Consider the following 20,995-nt stretch of genomic DNA (forward strand, 5'->3'; position numbering starts at 1 on the left):
TCCAGGAGAAAAATTCTTAAAATAAATATAGGAGGAAAGAGTCTGGTAGGAAGAGGTCGGTTCAAATTCCTCAAATATTTCCTCCATGGCTTCAGGCGACCTGATCCTGCAGTCTTTGGGATGTGTTACCTGAAGGCTAAAAACACCAACCACTGTGGTTCACAGACTAATTGCACAGGGGAAAGAAATCGGAAACAAAACTAAAACTCAATTGATAAGGATAAAAAAAAAATCTACTCAAATGAAGAATATAAAAAAACACCTTACATAAACCCTCGTAGTGTCCAGGTTTAAAGTAACTTACTGGGATTCCTATGTAACGCACACATGGAAGGCTCTCATTTCTCATTGGTCTTTGTCCAATATAAAAAATACATTTAAAGAAAAGTTTCAAAAATGGTAACAGTTTTCCTAGCACTTTCTGCTGCCATAGAGTGCACCAGGCGCCTACCTAGGCATTTCTTGAACACAGAATAGTATGGGAACAAATAACAGAAGTAAATTGGAAACTTTTTTAAATGACATGTTCTGTCAATCACAAAATATATATATATTTTTTTTTAATTCATATACCTTTAAAGGGCTACTGAACCCAAATTTTTTCTTTTGTGATTCAGATAGAGCATGCAATTTTAAGCAACTTTCTAATGTACTCCTATTATCAATTTTTCTTCATTCTCTTGCTATCTTTATTTGAAAAAGAAGGCATCTAAGTTTTTTTTGGTTCGGCCTCTGGACAGCACGTGTTTATTGGTGGGTGAATTTATCCACCAATCAGCATGAACAACCCAGGTTGTTCACCAAAAATGGGCCGGCATCTAAACTTACATTCTTGCATTTCAAATAAAGATACCAAGAGAATAAAGAAAATTTGATAATAGGAGTAAATTAGAAAGTTGCTTAAAATTGCATGCTCTATCTGAACTAAAAAATTTTTTGTGATTCAGTGTCCCTTTAAGGCTCGGGATCATGCATATAATAACTGCTGTAAAGTCACAAGTCCACCAAGTAACTCTCTGCGTTCTCCTTGCAGCAAATGCGGCAATGCATAATTGTCCCGCACAGACTTTCAAATATTTAAATAGAATTTTTAGACTGTTCCTAATAGAATCTGTATCATATTTGAAAGACACAGGGGATGCTTTACAAAAAATAAGAAATGTGTCCCTTGATACAGATAAATGTATTTTACTCTTTATACGTCCAACACACACAAGAGTGGAATGGGAGAAATTAGGAATATTTAGAGTACATCTGGCTCATTTAAACAGTTTATTTTGGAATTATTGGAAATTAGACTGTACTGTAATTTTCTACTGTTCAAGGACAATTTTTATCTGCAAAAAAGGGCTTGTTTTTCCCCACACAATACATTGTTTTCAAAGCAACAAAGGATTCTGGGTAAGACATGCAAATAAGGTTCACAATGACTTATTTCAGACAAACACACAAAAGCCACTTTACAGACATGATTAATGTGCGCCGAGTAACATTTTATTGTAGTTTGATGAACGTGAGTCAGTTGACACAAAGGCTTTTCCTCTGATTACGCATTTTGGCACAACTGCCGGTATCAGAGCATCAAAAGTTCATAACATGTGCAAAGCTGGGTCTTTGTTCATTGGACTAAACGGTTTATTTAATTCTACAAAGAACAAGCAGAGTTCTGCAGCCAGACGACCAAGCTACATGCAGGTCAGAGAGCTTTATCGTTCCATTTGCAATCCTCATGGATAAACTTGTGATTTAGAGGTAGTTTTGTGAGGTGCAAATCAATTTGTGCATTCAATTATTGTCAGATGTGGCACAAACACATTTTAGTTAGAATCAGTAAAGGGAATCTCAGCTGAAGCAGCACAAATAACTGGTGCATTTCCCTTAAAGGAATTTATCAGACTGCGCTGTTCTAAAAAGAACAGATACAAACAGATGTCTGTGGTGCTACCAAAGATTAACAACAACTACTATATGGCTATATGAAGGACAGTAGATTGAAATAGAATAAATATATATCATTTAATGTTATAACACAATTAAAATTCATACATGTGTACACAGCAAATAAATAAATTACAGCAAACCCCCCCCACACACAATTTATGTAAGAACTTACCTGATAAATTAATTTCTTTCATATTGGCAAGAGTCCATGAGCTAGTGACGTATGGGATATACAATCCTACCAGGAGGGGCAAAGTTTCCCAAACCTCAAAATGCCTATAAATACACCCCTCACCACACCCACAATTCAGTTTAAAGGGACACTGAACCCAATTTTTTTGTTTCGTTATTCAGATAGAGCATGACATTTTAAGCAACTTTCTAATTTACTCCTATTATCAAATGTTCTTCATACTCTTGGTATCTTTTTTTGAAATGCAAGAATGTAAGTTTAGATGCCGGCCCATTTTGGTGAACAACCTGGGTTGTCCTTGCTGATTGGTAGATAAATTCATCCACCAATAAAAAAGTGCTGTCCAGAGTCTGATCCAAAAAAAAAACCTTAGATGCCTTCTTTTTCAAATAAAGATAGCAAGAGGACAAAGAAAAAATGATAATAGGAGTAAATTAGAAAGTTGCTTAAAATTGCATGCTCTATCTGAATCAGGAAAGAAAAAAATTTGGGTTCAGTGTCCCTTTAAGGAATAGCCAAGTAGTGGGGTGATAAAATAATGAGTAAAAAGCATAAAAAAAAGGAACTGGAAATATAATTGTGCTTTATACAAAAAAACATAACCACCATAAAAAGGCGGGGCCTCATGGACTCTTGCCAATATGAAAGAAATGAATTTATCAGGTAAGTTCTTACATAAATTAGGTTCTTTCATGTAATTGGCAAGAGTCCATGAGCTAGTGATGTATGGGATAGAAATACCAAAGATGTGGGAGACCACAGAAGAGTCACTAGAAAGGGAGAGATAAAATAAAAACAGATATTTCTGCTGAAAAAATTAAATCCACAAAAAAATAAGTCTTTCTTAAAAAAATTCACATAAATTTCAAGAAAAAAAACTTAAATCATAAGCAGAAGAATCAAACTGAAACAGCTGCCTGAAGAACTTTTCTACCAAAGACTGCTTCAGAAGACGCAAATACATAAAAATGGTAAAATTTAGTAATTGTATGCAAAGAAGACCAAGTTGCTGCTTTGCAAATCTGATCAACCGAAGCTTCATTCTTAAAAGCCCAAGAAGTTGCGACTGATCTAGTAGAATGAGCTGTAATTCTCTGAGGCGGAGACTGTAACGCCTCTACATAAGCCATGTGAATCAAAAGCTTTAACCAAGATGCTAAAGAAATGGCAGAGGCTTTTTGACCTTTCCTAGGACCAGAAAATACAACAAATAGACTAGAAGTCTTCCTGAAATCTTTAGTAGCTTCGACAAAATATTTCAAAGCTCTTACAACATCCAAAGAATGTAAAGATCTTTCAAGAGTATTCTTGGGATTAGGACACAAGGAAGGAACAACAATTTTCCCACTAATGTTGTTAGAATTCACAACCTTAGGAAGTAATTTAAACAAAGTTCGCAAAACAGCCTTATCCTGATGGAAAAACAGAAAAGGAGACTCACAAGAGAGAGCAGACAAGGAGGAGAGATTGATTTAATAACAGGCTTGATACAAACTAAAGCCTGAACAAAACACTGAATATCAGGAAGATTAGCAATTTTTCTGTGAAATAAAACAGAAAGAGCAGAGATTTGTCCCTTCAAAGTACTTGCAGACAAACCTTTATCCAAACCATCCTGAAGAAACTGTAAAATTCTAGGCATTGTAAAAGAATGCCAAGAGAATTTATGAGAAAAACACCATGAAATATAGGTTTTCCAAACCCAATAATAAATCGTTCTTGAAACAGACTTACGAGCCTGTAGCATAGTATTAATCACTGAGTCAGAGAAACCTCTATGACTAAGCACTAAGCGTTCAATTTCCATACCTTCAAATTTAGCGATTTGAGATCCTGATGGAAAAAATGGCCCTTGAGATAGAAGGTCTGGCCTTAAAGGGAGTGGCCAAGGTTGGCAACTGGACATCCGGACAAGGTCTGCATACCAAAACCTGTGAGGCCATGCTGGTGCTATCAGAAACACATGCAATTGTTCCAATATGATCTTGGAGATCACCCTTGAAAGGAGAACTAGAGGCAGAAAAATGTAAGCAGGTTGGTAAAACCAAGGAACTGCTAGCGCATCCACCATCTCCGTCTGAGGATCCCTGGACCTGGAAAGGTACCTGGGAAGCTTCTTGTTTAGATGGGAAGCCATATCTATTTCGGGGAGACCCCACATCTGTACAATCTGACAAAATACATCTGGATGGAGAGACCACTCCCCTGGATGTAAAGACTGACGACTGAGATAATCCGCTTCCCAATTGTCTACACCTGGAATATGTGTCACAGAAATTAGACAGGAGTTGCATTCCGCCTAAGAAAGTATCCAAGATACTTCTTTAATCGCTAAAGGACTGCGAGTCCTCCCTTGATGATTGACATATGCCACAGTTGTGATATTGTCCGTCTGAAAAAGAATGAATGATTCTCTCTTTAATAGCGGCCAAGCCTGAAGAGCCCTGAAAATAGCACTGAGTTCTAAAATATTGATTGGTAACCTTGCCTCTTGAGAATTCCAAACTCCTTGTGCCGTCAGAGACCCCCAGACAGCTCTCCAACCTGTGAGACTTGCATCTGTTGAAATCACAGTCCAGGCAGGACGAACAAAAGAGGCCCCTTGAATAATCTGATGATGGGCTAACCACCAGGACAGAGAGAGTTGAATGTTGGGATTTAAAGGGACAGTCTACAATAGAATTGTTATTGTTTTAAAAGATAGATAATCCCTTTATTACCCATTCCCCAGTTTTGCATAACCAACACAGTTATATTAATGTACTTTTTACCTCTGTGATTACCTTGTATCTAAGAACTTTCTTCCAGCCCCCTGATCACATGACTAACTATTATCTATTGTCTTGCAGTTAGCATTGTTTTGTGCTAAATCTTAAATAACCCCCCTGTGCCTGTACAAAGTGTTATCTATATGGCCCATGTGTCTCTGTGTTGAAAAGGAATTTAAAAAGCATGTGACTAGAGGCAGCCTTCAAGGGCTTAAAAATTAGCATACGAGTCTGTCTAGGTATAGTTTCAACTAAGAATACTAAGAGAAAAAAGCAAATTTGATAGTTGATTAAAATTACAAGTCCTATCTGAATAATAAAAGTTTAATTTTGACTAGACTGTCCCTTTAAGTATATCAACTGTGATATCCAAATTTAATCCCTGCACCTTAGATTCAGCATGCAAAGCTGCAGAGGTCTCATATGAAAATGAGCAAAGGGGATCGCGTCCAATGCTGCAGTCATGAGACTGAAAACTTCCATGCACATAACCACTGAAGGGAATAATCGAGACTGAAGGTTTCGACAGGCAGAAACCAATTTCATTAGACTCTTGTCTGTTAAAGACAAAGTCATGGACACTGAATCTATCTGAAAACCTAAAAAGGTGACCCTTGTCTGAGGTATCTAGGAACAGTTTGGAAAATTGATCCTCCAACCATGTCTTCGAAGAAACAACACAAGTTGATTTGTGTGAGATTTTGCTAAATGAAAAGATTGAACCAGTACCAAGATATAGTCCAAATAAGGAAACACTGCATTACCCTGCTCTCTGATTAGAAAAAAAAGATTCTTGGAGCTGTTGCTAGGCCAAATGGAAGAGCAACAAACTGGTAATGCTTGTCTAGAAAAGAGAATCTCAGAAACCGATAGTGGTCTGGATGAATCGGAATATGAAGATACGCATCCTGTAAGTCTATTGAGGACATGTAATGACCTTGCTGAACAAAAGGCAGAAAAGTCCTTATATTGCTCATTATTCTTGACCCCTCTAAGGATCCGTAGTCAAGGTCCGGACTCCAGAGCCCTAGTGAAACAGCCGATTGCATTAATCTGTTGGAAATATCTTTGAGCAGCACCTGAGTGAGAAACGCTAACTTAATGATTCATCCAGATAGACAAAACAACTTTAAACACCTCCCAGTGAAATATCTCTTGCAGTGCAAGATGTATTGAGAGGCTGTATTCTGTGATCTTGGTTATTTTGGTCGCATCATCTCCAGAGTGTTTGCTACACTGTGCCAGAGTTTGATAACTCATAGTAGCTGATTCTTCATACTAATGTATGTTATATTGTTTTTTTGTATACATTGCTCATGTTTTTAGTTACTTTTTTGCTGTGATTTGTTATTTGCTGTGTACACATCTATGGATTTTAATTGTGTGTTATAGCATTATATGCTATAATTGTATTCTATATTTCAATCTGCTCTTCTTTATATAGCCATATAGTAGCGGTCAGCCATAGAGGAGGAGGAGTTAAGCTTTGGTAGTGCCACAGGCATCTGATTGTATCTGTTCTTTTTAGAACAGCGCAGTCTGATAAATTCCTTTAAACTATTGCACTGTTAGGGTTTTGGAGAAATCCCTGTTCTTCTGTTGGTTTCATCAACTACATCTGTGAGCGCGGTTCAGCTTGTGACTTTTGTACAATATGCATTTCCCATAAAGCAATGCCAAACCCTATTATCTGCCAGAGGGGTTGCGTGCACAAAGGGAAGTAGAACTTAAAAATGTAAGTATAAAAAAGCCCTGTGCACAGTCCCAGGTAGGCTGAGAAAATACTGCAGGGTTCACATTGCCTGACCCTGCTACATTCCAGATTTCTTGATCATTGCAGGAAATCATTTATATCAGTTTCTACCAATCCATGTTAGAAGCAACAAGAATTATTCTTTTAGCACCTAAGCTCACAAACCTGTTCTATATATTTTACAAAATGACCAACATTAGCTTCTAGCTACATCTATCTTTACACACCACTCTATATGCGGCTATTGCTGCTGATCGGGTCAGCAGCAGTTTCTGTGTAGGACCAAGCGATACTTTCACTATGTTTAACCCTTTGTGAGGTCATTAGTGTGCTCTAATAAGAGTATGTCATTTTTCAATTATAATGTCCGTTTAATAACTAATTATTCATGCAGTGTTCTCACATGACCACAGTTGCACAACAAAATGACTATTTATTCATCTATCAATAAATGATGTATAAAGGTATAACAGATTAATACAAGTCTTAAAGGACAGTGTACCCTAATTTCTTTCTCCCCTTCAATTTTTTCCCAAAGATCCCTACCTATACTGAAAGTTTCTGTACTTGGCTATAGTATTGGCTATATAAAAGCCGTGTACACATAGCCAGCAGAAGACATTGGTGCATGTAACGTTTTTTTTTTTTTTTTTGTAGAATGTCCATTTAATTTATTTTTTATTTTTTATTTTTTAAATGAGCACTCATGTACTAAGTCAGCAATATCTCCCTAAATATAAGTGTGCACAAACATGCGTGTCCTGTTAGCTTTAAAATTAGAAAAGATTAATTTAAGATTTTTCATGTACAATCCCCAGGATTAGCATATGGGATATTTAATCTATGGGCACTTAACAATGTAAGAGATATCTGTATAGGTGAAATATTAACAGTAAAAACTTTTGCAGATCTGACTTTAGAATACAACCTTCCCGAAAGCATCTTTCTATGCTTACCTCCAGCTTCGGCACTGGATTTCAACATTAAAGGGACAGTATACACTCATTTTCATATAACTGCATGTAATAGACACTACTATAAAGAATAAGATTCACAGATACGGATATAAAAATCCAGTATAAAACGGATTATAAACTTACTTAGAAGCTCTCAGTTTAGCTTTGTTGAAATGGTAGCTGGAAAGCCCACTGCAAGTGGGAAATAAGACACTCCCCCCTCCCCCTTCTTTTGCATATGAAAATACCCTTTACACAAACAGGAGCAAGCTGGAGTAGGTAGCTGACAGTATTCACATAAAACTTTGGGGCTTGGTTAGGAGTCTGAAAATCAGAGCAATGTTATTTAAAAATAAGCATAACTATAAAAAAAATAACTATGGGCAATATAAATAGATCATCTACAAAACATTTATGCAAAGAAAAAAATGAGTGTATGTCCCTTTAAGGCTGGAAACAGGCTTGAGGAAGCAATTAAAATATATCAGGAAGGGATATACTCTATTACCAATGTATACAATATTTTGACCAGATTTTATGGGGAAACCATATTGCCAAATATAAATAGCAAAACTATATCACAAAGTGTCAGGTTAGTAGAAAAGAACCTAGTCTCTGTAAACTGTAGATAAACACACTTCAAACTTATGAATTACCCCTTTAAAAATCACAAAATGGTTCAATAAAAAAAAAAAAGATTTGTCCGAAATGTAGTATAGAAATAGCGGATTAACTACACTGCTTTTGGAGCTGCTATAAAATGTTACAATTCTGGAATAAGGTGAATTTCTAGCTAAATAGGATAATCAAAACTAATTTCAGACATTTACCAGTTCATATATTTTTTTTTACTTAGATAATTGAGAATCCCAATTATAGACTAATCAACACTTCCATTTTTATAGGGAGAAATATGATCTTGAAAAATTGGAAAAGTAGGCACAAGCCTAAATTCAGAAAATTCACTAAAATGGTCTATAATCTGCAACAGATGCTATTTTGCTTTCATTGATGTTAAAGTTACCAGGGACTGTGGATGTTATTTTTATAAAGTCAATGAATTAGAAATAGCCGCATTATGATTAAGATGTCTATTCTATGTTAAATATTATTAAGATAACAGATATGTACTTTTTTAGCATGTTCTGAATCTTGGGGATTTGAGTCTGGTGGTAAAGACATAGTTTAATTGCCCCCATGTACATTGTTTGGTTTTGTTATAGTTTTATGTATATAAAATCAATAAAAATAATAATAATAAAAAAAAAAAAGATTTTTCATGTAGAATAATCAATCTGTTTAAAGGGCACTTTACTCAGGCAACCAGGTCATAACAGATCAATTCAATATTGTATTCAATTTTGCTGCAGGAACACCCTTTCAACTGCTGGCCTCACCCCAACACACACATACAAACTGAGGGGGCTGACTTATTCCGATTCATTGTGTTTACATCGCTTTTCTATAATCAATACTGCAGTATTCATGTTTACCATATGGGTAGAATTTAATAGGCAAAACTGCTATTTCACAAGACAAAATAAAGGCAAAGAAGCAATTTGTTATGTGATATTTAGGTACACATTCCAGGGAAGAATATTCTGTGGTGCAATGTCTCTGTAATTGCTGCAGTTTTATCTACAAAGCAGAAACTGCTTAAACTGATTATCCCTTTAAAGTAAAAAAAAAAAGCGTACAAAATAGCTGCAATAAAGCCATGTCCCACACAGATAATTACAGGCAGTAAAAAGAACAATGAAGTTTGAGAGAATATGCACAGCATAATGAAAATAAAACCATACACAGACAATCCCTCAGGCAAGCCTCACAGTATGATGTAAGCAGATAAATCAGCAAAGCTTTCACTAGAACCCGCTGTATGACCAGCAATAAAAAGTGCTGAGAGAATTTCAGCACAAGATTCTACGAGCAGATTGTTTAGAAAACTGCTGGAATAGACATCCTTAGTGGGGAATGAAGCCAAGTCTGCCAGCCTTACAGATAATTACCTGAAGCTAAATACCAACGTATAGAGATCATTGTATAGAGGGTCCAGATAAACCAAGTGTTGCTGACATTTTACAGATTAAAGGGATACTAAAACAAAACGAGAGCAAAAAATATAACTATCCATCTGAGATGAAGTCCCAAAGAGATGTGATCACGATCTGCGCTAATATATAACGCAGCAATGATTTTAAACTTGATGTGGAAAGAGACCCTTTAACCCGCTAACCGTAACTAGAAAGTGAGATAATCGTCTAAGAAAAATGATCCCACTTCGAAAAAAACAAAAACAAAAAAGGCAAGAGGAGTATTACACAGCACTAACAGGAGAACACCTATCGAGAACACGTAAGGGAATAACGGGAAAAAGCATATATAGCACCCCATGGAATATATGTGACAGAACCCACAATATGCGACACTGATAGTTTGCTGAATTACACAATACTAACAAATCAGTAAAAACAAAATAATAATAATAATAATAATTGCATCAGTCAAAATAAAATTCCAGTTGTAGAAGCATGAATGACAACAGAGTAAAGAAAGTCGTGTTCAAATGGCAACACTAATATTGGTATCTAGTGTGAGGAGAATATCCCACCTAGGTCAATTAGTGTACTTATGGGCAAGACCTCAATCATTTGAGGTAAGTGGAAAATGTTGTGGGGTGAGGGACTTCTGCCCATGTAGATAGCGTATGATTCTCTCAGCCGTTTGGTAGAAAACTTCAAAGTCAGCTCCAGCGATATAAAAAAATGAAACATGAAAGACGAAACATATTCTAATACGGTTTATTTTCTTTGTAGCAAAAGAATAGACACAGTGTAGTGTGGCCTATAGGAGAGGTACTCACACTATTCAATCTCAATATAAGATGAGGTATGAGATGCACATGGTCTGTAGAGCCTATCCCGTAAGGGGGGGTGTAAAACCGAGCCAATCAAGTGGGCTGTGTGAATATCCTAAGAAATTAAAAAACGCTATAGTTCGTAAGGCAATAAGAACATCCGTAATTTCATAGCCAGGCGTCCCACTGTATGCAATAAACCTGACGCGTTTCAAAGATAACAATCTTCTTCCTCAGAGGTAGTGAGACCAATGTGTAGACCTGGCTTGTGTAGAACATTCACGCTTCTACCATGGGAATTTTATTTTGACAGATGCTATTATATCATTATTTATTATTATTATTATTATTATTTTACTGATTTGTTAGTATTGTGTAATTCAGCAAGCTATCAGTGTCACATATTGTAGGTTCTGTCACATATATCCCATTGCTTTTTCCTGTTATTCCTTTACATGTTCGATAGGTGTTCTCCTTTTAGCGCTGTGTAATACTCCTCTTGTTTTGTATAAAGGGACACTAAACCCACAATGTTTCTTTCATGATTCAGATAGAGCAGCAATTTTAAGCAACTTTCTAATTTACTCCTATTATACATATTTTTGTTCTCTTGTTATCTTTATTTAGAAAGCAGGAATGTAAAGCTTAGGAGTCGGCCTATTTTTTTGTTCAGAACCTGGGATATGCTTGCTTATTGGTGGCTAAATGTAGCCACCAATAAGCAAGTGCTATCCAGGGTGCTCAACCTAAAAGGGGGCCAAGTTCCTAAGCTTTACATTCCTGATAAAGATATCGGAAGAGCTTTATCTTTTGCGCAAACTTGGGCAATAAAGCACAATCTGGGTGGTTAAATATTTTAACCAAAGCAACTTAAAAGGTGTCTGAGTCGTTATTAGCGCACCCTATACTTTTAATGAATAGTGCACTATTGGTCTCTAGTCATCTGCTCTCTTACAGTGGATTGGTTAGCAATGGTCCTTGTTCTGGGGAAAGGGAAAACAAACAAGGAACAGTTCACTCATTTGCTAGAAACAAGTCTCAGATATGAAGGCATCTTATCAAGCAGCTTACAATATGTTTTTAGTGTCCTTGAACACAAATGGAATTGTTTTTATCTGGTGAATACAGTGGCTAGGTTAAGCCAAGGTAAATTAAACTTAATACAAAGCAATTTGTATAGCTAGGCTCATAACTCTAGACAAGACTCCAACTAGGTCCAAACATAGGTTAGCAAAAATCCTGGATATGATGAACTTTATGGAATGGTCTCTTATGGAATACGATTCCATCCAGATTCAACAGAAAAAGTAAGGCAATCCAGCTTCATGATGATAAACAAAAGGTGTATTTTGTGGTAAAATAATTCCTTACAGCTAGAGTTATCTTATTTAACTGTCTGCAAAATTTGTGCCTGAAAACTTTATTGTGAAAAGAAGAAGTGTCATGTGACCGGGTGTACAGGAAGAGCAGGGTACGTTGGCTAAACCAAGCACATCTGCCGGCCTGCACTGGTGATCTGCTGAGAGCAACGTATAACTTATCACACCATGTGTGAGACTCCCTCAGTGACACTGTAGAACCTCACAAAACATGCACTAGAATAATAAAAAAACTATCATCATCATCAGAGTGGCGCAGGTTATAAACCAATAACTCTGCAGCTTGGTTCATACTGCTCTGTGTAAAATAAACAATATTATATAGAAATAAACAGTATATATGCATTGTCCTGTCACTCCACCCAATGCCTCTAAATACAATCTATTGTTATCACCTGGAAAACAACTAGCATAAGGTGGCCATAAAATTCCCATGTTGTCCAGAGTCATCTACTTCTGGTATTGCCAGGTTAAGGAATCTAGTGGAATTCATTCATAGGTAATAGGGCACCCATTAAAAACAAACTTCATCTGCGCTTGAGTCATTCATACAGAAACCATATTCCCCCAACGAGACCACTGACAGACCCCAGAGCGGTAAGAGCATTTATTTGTTGCTGTTAAAAGGAATAGTCTACAGTCTAGTCAACATTACATTTTCATGATTCAGATAGAGCAGTAATTTTAAGCAACTTACTAATTTACTCCTATTATCAAATGTTTTGTTCTCTTGGTATTTTTATTTGAAAAAGCAAGAATGTTAGCATAGGAGCCGGCCCATTTTTGGTTCAGCACCTGGTTAGCGCTTTATGATTGGTGTCTAAATGTAGCCACCAATCAGCAAGCGCTACCCAGGTGCTCCTAACCTTACATTAAAAAAAAGTAACCAAGAGAACAAAGAATTTGATAATAGGAGTAAATTAGAAAGTTGCTCAAAATTGTCTGCTCTATCTGAATCACGGAATTTTAATTTTGACTAGACTATCCCTTCAAATGCTGCCATACATGTGTGTAATAGAAATACACACTGCTTTTTTTATGGATGTCTAGGGATACACTTCTCTATATGTGGCTGACAGAAGAGGTTAATCATTGCTGTGTGTGTAGCAGGAAGGTGCAAATATGAAATTGATCAGTTGAGCGAAACAGGATTAAAGTTTGATAGAAAATGGATGATGGTGGCAGAATTTTCTGTGCTTTAGGCATCAAGAAACAAAGTCAATGTAAACGTTGAGGAATGTGTGCCCAGTTTTTAAAAATCCTATTAATAACAGGGGCACTTTCATTAATCAAGGATTACATTTCAGCGGCTTTGTTAAAATAATCTGGCTTCCTCCAATCATGACTTCCCCCAAGAACAAACCTGAGGGCCGTGATTGGAGGAAGCCGGATACTTCATTTCTGACGTATGAAGAGAGGAGCGGCAGGCGGGGGAATCGCTGCTCCGGCTTTTAAGAAGAAAAGGTATTTTAACAAAACCGCTGAAATGTAAACTTTGATGAATGAAAGTGCCCCTGTTTTTAATAGGGTTTTTAAAAACCGGGCACACATTCCTCAAAGCTTACATTCACTGTAAAGGGATATGAAACCCAAACATTTTCTTTCATGATTCAGATAGTGCATACGATTTTAAACAACTTTCTAATTTATTTTTCTTATCAATTATTCTTATTCTTGGTATCTTTTGTTCAAAAGCAGGGATGTAAAGCTTAGGAGCCTGTAGATTTCTGGAGCACTATATGGCAGCAGCTTTGCCAGAATGTTATCCATTTGCAAGAGCACTAGATGGCAGCACTGTTTCCTGCTATGTAGTGCTCCAGGTGCCTGTCTAGGTATCTCCTCAACAAATGATACCATGGGAACAAAGCTAATTTTAAAACGGTATGGTCTGTCTGAATCACAAAAGACTTGTTGGATTCATATCCCTTTAATATGCCACTGGTGCAGTGCGAGGGTGCAGTTATCTGCTGGGAATAGTATTGCCTGCTAGTTCACAGGATTAGGTTTTATCTTTTACAACTGGCAACATTGTTGCTTATTTTGGAGCAATATGGATTCATTATATTGTCTCTCTCTAAACATAGATTCATTGTGCAATTATAGGGAATTGTTTATGATTTGATTTCATCAATATGACCTTGGTCAGAGTAACGGGTAATCCAAAAAAACGGAATAAAAAAAATTTAACTGGGCATTCTCCCCCCAAATAATATTCACCTGAATCCCTTTTATTTTATTATTTTATTCCGTTTTATACAAAGAACAGTATTGTTGTTTTCACAGTATGAATACAGCCCAATCAGGACAGATGTGTGACTTTCCTATCCCTTTAAATGTAACATAAGTAAGGGCATAAAGCAGCCGTGTGCCAGGAGTAAGAAAAAACACACAAATATTTCATGGAATTGTTTTGTATTTTGATGTCACCAATTTTGTTAGCGTAGGGTACAATACAATGACATTTAACAATTCAGATTATTTTGTGATTGATCGAAAAGCAGGAAAAGTAACGATAGGCCTTTAAAGATTTAAAACTGCGAGAATGTAAGTGTGAGGCGAGGTTAGAACATTGTCTGCGTACAACAAGATTCTGTATAACCCACTTGTATCCCCTCTACCTTCCTCACATGTGCTGCCAGTACCTCCATAGATAGGACAAAAGGAATTAGGGAGAGGGGCACCCAGAATCGTATCATTTGTGATTGTAACGGGTGGTATAAGGGAACTTTTTATTTTGATCCTGGCAGGGGGGGCCCACAGTACAGTGCAAAGATTTGGTTTATAAAAAGATCACTAAACCCAAACTGTGATAAAGCGAATCAAATATAATTGCCAGCTTAGTCTATCAAATGCTTTTTCAGCACCAATCAATAAGATTATCAGAATTTTATACAGTTTGGCATATTCCATTAAGTGCAGCACGTCATTGTTATCTTGTGCCAGGAACAATCCACACTTGATTAAGATGAGATTGGGTAGTATAGAGTTCATTTGAGTAGCAAGAATTTTAGCAAACAGCTTTATGTAACTGCAGGTTTCTCAGGTTTGGGGAGTACAAATATTTAAGCCTCAAGCATATTATGGAATGCCCAGAATATATGTTTGAGAAAATACATATTCGGTGAGGACTTAAAACATCCTGAAATCTTTTATAGTATTTGGCATATTAGCCCGAGTCCTGCGAAATTCTTCTATGGCAATCAGTCAGTGTAGATTATGTAGCATTTGTCGTGTCAACAAAAACAGAGCTTCTTTATACACTGTATATATATTCCTGACAACCAGTGAGATAATTAGGATGATGTTTGTGAGACAGTATTGGAGCTTGTAATGGGTAGGTTTATAGTCATGGCCATACGTTTTAATAGGGACAGTAAATACTTTGTGATTACAAGACATTTCTTTTGTGTTGCTATAGAATAACAGATCAGCCAAGTGTAAACATCTTTAAAACAAATTAACATCCTTTTTACGGCAATTATTTTTCAATCACCAAACTCCACCCACCATTGGCAGTAGCCAATCTGAGCTTTAGTCTCCAGACGAGGGTAACCACTGTCCTAAAGTTAGTATGAACTGCATTGTTTTGCAATTGTAATCCGATAAAACCAATTACAGATGTGGAGCAGAGTTAGCCTTGAGAAGTCAGCAGGTGCATTTCTATCACTGAGAATTTCTTAATTTCCAGAGCTAAATCACATGAAAAGGGGGCAAAATAATGAAAATACAACGTCGTTTAATTATGCATAACTAAACATTTTATATAAAATATCAAGGTGTTTACTGTCCCTTTAAGTGTTTTACACTTGAGTGCTCTAGTGAGTAATCTCCCCTCTCTATTGCCCTCCAAGAAAAATCTGTTGCACAGTGTTGCAGAAGATCATGAAGAAGGGCTCTAGTTTCGGATAATTTGTTGTTAATCTAAAATTAGCCAGTGAGGAAGTTAGTGTGTTGTATTTTGACGTACTTTGTTTCCAATTCAATAAATTCTCCTCATATAAAATATTTATGGGATTCACAAAGAGAGCCCCAACACCCTAGGCCAGAGCTTTCCAAACTTTTTATGTTGGTGACACACTTCTTAGACCCTACATCATTTTGCGACACAGTAATTCAGTTGTACGAGCAAACAGGAGGTTAAGCTAACTTGTTTTAAGAGATACAAACACATAAATAAATTATATAATAACTGAATGTATTTACAAGTAACAGTAAGTATATGCCAGAATTTTAAAAAAAAGTTTAATAACACCAATAGCTACTTACTATTTTAATGGGATGTATGAGGTTGATGGGATGAACACAGTTTCTGAATATTTAGTGGAATATTAGATAAGGACACTCGCATTTCATCATCAAGCATTTTTAAGATTCCACTTCCTATCCATATATCAAGAGCAGGAGAAGCAATGCACTACTGGGAGCTAGCTGCAAAAAAACTAAGCAAACACTTTGACTTCTGCTCAGTGTTTAAGCTGCTGCCCTCAGAACTCTGCGAGTCCAACTAACTACTGCCTGCCCTGCAAACACACTGCTATCCCACTCACTGACTACACATGCAGTCATAACCCGATTGAGGAGACTACACCTGCAGTCAGGAGCCAAAGCCGCCAATGGGAATAGTTTAAGTTCCCGCTAAGCTGCGCCAATAGGTTAAGATGATCTGTGACCCACTAGGTAATCAATCACGTGTCAACTACTTGATATGCATAGGAGGCAGACGGAAAGTTGGAAACCAAAAAAAATTTAAAAAGAAATTTAAATTAAAAAAAAATTTGTGATGAAGCAGGGACACACCTACACATTGCCGCCGACACACTAATGTGTCAGGACACACAGTTTGGAAAGCACTGCCCTAGGCACTTCCTGTGTGTGAAGCCATCATGAGCAGCTCAATAATGTCAAAGCACATGAGGGGGCGCTGGAATGGACAACTGCTCTGTTGTGGAGGATGACTGTGTGCCGACTGTCTTCATTTGTGTTTAAATGGCATTTTAATTCAAAATAGGCAGCACAGCATGTAGTGCTAAAGTAGAGATTTGTTTTATATTCATTATGTAGTGACGGAAAAACTAGACACACATAATCCTATGGCCACAGATACGGAGATACATCCCTGTAGATATGTACACATGCCATCTTTACCTCAGGCAGCCTGTAGATATGTACATATGCCACCCTTACCTCAGGCAGCCTGTAGATATGTACATATGCCATCCTTACCTCAGACAGCCTGTAGATATGTACATATGCCATCCTTACCTCAGGCAGCCTGTAGATATGTACATATGCCATCCTTACCTCAGGCAGCCTGTGGCATTATGAGACATAATTCTATGGCCACAGATACTGAGATACAACCCCTGTAGATATGTACATATGCCATCCTTACCTCAGACAGCCTGTGGCATTATGAGACATAATTCTATGGCCACAGATACTGAGATACAACCCCTGTAGATATGTACATATGCCATCCTTACCTCAGGCAGCCTGTGGCATTATGAGACATAATTCTATGGCCACAGATACTGAGATACAACCCCTGTAGATATGTACATATGCCATCCTTACCTCAGGCAGCCTGTGGCATTATGAGACATAATTCTATGGCCACGGATACTGAGATACAACCCCTGTAGATATGTACATATGCCATCCTTACCTCAGGCAGCCGGTGGCATTAGTGAGACATAATTCTATGGCCTTAGATACTGGGATACAAGCCCTGTAGATATGTACATATGCCATCCTTACCTCAGGCAGCCTGTGGCATTGAGACATACAATTATATGGCCTTAGATACTGGGATACAAGCCCTGTAGATATGTACATATGCCATCCTTACCTCAGGCAGCCTGTGGCATTATAGAAGATATCTGCATCAGACACCATCTCACTCTTAGAGTAGTCTCCTTCACTCCAGCCTGAGCAGGGGATGATGATGTTCTTGGTGAGCGGGACAAGAGCATCTCTAATAAGCAGGCTCTTTAGCTGGTCGTTAGACGATAAGTTCCACAGCAACCCTGCAAAGCCAACAACAGATATCTGCTTAGCATGTGCAAGTTTAACAAAATGACAACGAAAAATGGGTTTACATTAAAATTATTACAGCAGTATCCATTGTGTACTTCCATCTAATGTGTACAACTAGCTGACAGGCACTTCCTGTTAATGGAAATTGGCAGAGAGGCACCTCCTGCTAATACGCACTGAACGAGAGGCACCTCCTGCTAATACGCACTGGCCGAGAGGCACCTCCTGCTAATACGCACTGGCCGAGAGGCACCTCCTGCTAATACGCACTGGCCGAGAGGCACCTCCTGCTAATACGCACTGGCCGAGAGGCACCTCCTGCTAATACGCACTGGCCGAGAGGCACCTCCTGCTAATACGCACTGGCCGAGAGGCACCTCCTGCTAATACGCACTGGCCGAGAGGCACCTCCTGCTAATACGCACTGGCCGAGAGGCACCTCCTGCTAATACGCACTGGCCGAGAGGCACCTCCTGCTAATACGCACTGGCCGAGAGGCACCTCCTGCTAATACGCACTGGCCGAGAGGCACCTCCTGCTAATACGCACTGGCCGAGAGGCACCTCCTGCTAATACGCACTGGCCGAGAGGCACCTCCTGCTAATACGCACTGGCCGAGAGGCACCTCCTGCTAATACGCACTGGCCGAGAGGCACCTCCTGGTTAATACGCATTGGCCGAGAGGCACCTCCTGGTTAATACGCATTGGCCGAGAGGCACCTCCTGGTTAATACGCATTGGCCGAGAGGCACCTCCTGGTTAATACGCATTGGCCGAGAGGCACCTCCTGGTTAATACGCATTGGCCGAGAGGCATCTCCTGCTAATATGCATTGACTGAGAGGTAGCTCCTGCTAATACTCATTGGATGAAAAGTACCTCCTGCTAATACTCATTGGATGAGAAGTACCTCCTGCTAATACTCATTGGATGAGAAGTACCTCCTGCTAATACTCATTGGATGAGAAGTACCTCCTGCTAATACTCATTGGATGAGAAGTACCTCCTGCTAATACTCATTGGATGAGAAGTACCTCCTGCTAATACTCATTGGATGAGAAGTACCTCCTGCTAATACTCAGATGACTGGTACTAGTATATTAGTGCTTTTTTTTTTTACTTTATAGTTTTCAAGTAATGACATTAAATTTTCTGGATGACAGATTTTAAAGTGTCACTCAAGTCAAAATAAACTTATGATTCAGATAGAATGGCAGGTTTAAGACAGTTATAAATGATTTGCTAAATTCTAAGCTTGAATTCTAAAATCTAGAAACCTGAACTAAGAGTCCCAATTAGTAATCTACTCACTACTCACCTTAAAGGGACACTCAAGTAAAAAACATAATTTATGCTTACCTGATAAATTTATTTCTCTTGTAGTGTGTTCAGTCCACGGGTCATCCATTACTTATGGGATATATTCTCCTTCCCAACAGGAAGTTGCAAGAGGATCACCCAAGCAGAGCTGCTATATAGCTCCTCCCCTCACATGTCATATCCAGTCATTCGACCGAAACAAGACGAGAAAGGAGAAACTATAGGGTGCAGTGGTGACTGGAGTTTTAATTAAAATTTAGAACTGCCTCAAAAAAGACAGGGCGGGCCGTGGACTGAACACACTACAAGAGAAATAAATTTATCAGGTAAGCATAAATTATGTTTTCTCTTGTTAAGTGTGTTCAGTCCACGGGTCATCCATTACTTATGGGATACCAATACGAAAGTACACGGATGATGGGAGGGACAAGGCAGGAACATTAAACAGAAGGAACCACTGCCTGTAGAACCTTTCTCCCAAAAACAGCCTCCGAAGAAGCAAAAGTGTCAAATTTGTAAAATTTTGAAAAGGTATGAAGTGAAGACCAAGTTGCAGCCTTGCAAATCTGTTCAACAGAGGCCTCATTCTTAAAGGCCCAGGTGGAAGCCACAGCTCTAGTGGAATGAGCTGTAATTCTTTCAGGAGGCTGCTGTCCAGCAGTCTCATAGGCTAAACGTATTATGCTACGAAGCCAAAAAGAGAGAGAGGTAGCCGAAGCCTTTTGACCTCTCCTCTGTCCAGAATAAACGACAAACAGAGAAGAAGTTTGGCGAAAATCTTTAGTTGCCTGTAAGTAGAACATCAGGGCACGGACTACGTCCAGATTATGCAAAAGACGTTCCTTCTTTGAAGAAGGATTAGGACATAATGATGGAACAACAATCTCTTGATTGATATTCCTGTTAGAAACAACCTTAGGTAAAAACCCAGGTTTAGTACGCAGAACTACCTTGTCTGAATGAAAAATCAGATAAGGAGAATCGCAATGTAAGGCAGATAACTCAGAGACTCTTCGAGCCGAGGAAATAGCCATCAAAAACAGGACTTTCCAAGATAAAAGCTTAATATCAATGGAATGAAGGGGTTCAAACGGAACACCCTGAAGAACTTTAAGAACCAAGTTTAAGCTCCACGGAGGAGCAACAGTTTTAAACACAGGCTTAATCCTAGCCAAAGCCTGACAAAAAGCCTGGACGTCTGGATTCTCTGCCAGACGTTTGTGTAAAAGAATAGACAGAGCAGAAATCTGTCCCTTTAATGAACTAGCGGATAAACCCTTTTCTAAACCCTCTTGTAGAAAGGACAATATCCTAGGAATCCTAACCTTACTCCATGAGTAACTCTTGGATTCACACCAATATAAATATTTACGCCATATCTTATGGTAAATTTTTCTGGTAACAGGTTTCCGAGCCTGTATTAATGTATCAATAACCAACTCCGAAAAACCACGCTTTGATAGAATCAAGCGTTCAATCTCCATGCAGTCAGCCTCAGAGAAATTAGGCTTGGATGGTTGAAAGGACTCTGAATTAGAAGGTCCTGCCTCAGAGGCAGAGACCATGGTGGACAGGACGACATGTCCACTAGGTCTGCATACCAGGTCCTGCGTGGCCACGCAGGCGCTATCAGAATCACTGATGCTCTCTCCTGTTTGATCCTGGCAATCAGTCGAGGTAGCAACGGAAACGGTGGAAACACATAAGCCATGTTGAAAACCCAAGGGGCTGCTAGTGCATCTACCAGCACCGCTCCCGGGTCCCTGGACCTGGATCCGTTACAAGGAAGCTTG

At 38.4% G+C, this 20,995-nt stretch overlaps 1 protein-coding gene across 2 annotated transcripts in view; it reads right to left on the bottom strand.

Moving 5' to 3' along the window:
- The window catches only part of PKP2 (plakophilin 2), a 214,735-nt gene that overhangs the window by 78,886 nt on the left and 114,854 nt on the right, over positions 1-20,995 (bottom strand). For both annotated transcript variants that reach the window (XM_053719062.1, XM_053719061.1), the window contains exon 6: positions 17,696-17,873. In XM_053719062.1, the coding sequence (XP_053575037.1) occupies positions 17,696-17,873 (178 nt within the window). The remainder of the gene's footprint in view (positions 1-17,695; positions 17,874-20,995) is intronic.

The sequence above is a fragment of the Bombina bombina genome, chromosome 6, assembly GCF_027579735.1.
Source record: "Bombina bombina isolate aBomBom1 chromosome 6, aBomBom1.pri, whole genome shotgun sequence".
In the NCBI taxonomy this organism is placed as follows: domain Eukaryota; kingdom Metazoa; phylum Chordata; class Amphibia; order Anura; family Bombinatoridae; genus Bombina; species Bombina bombina.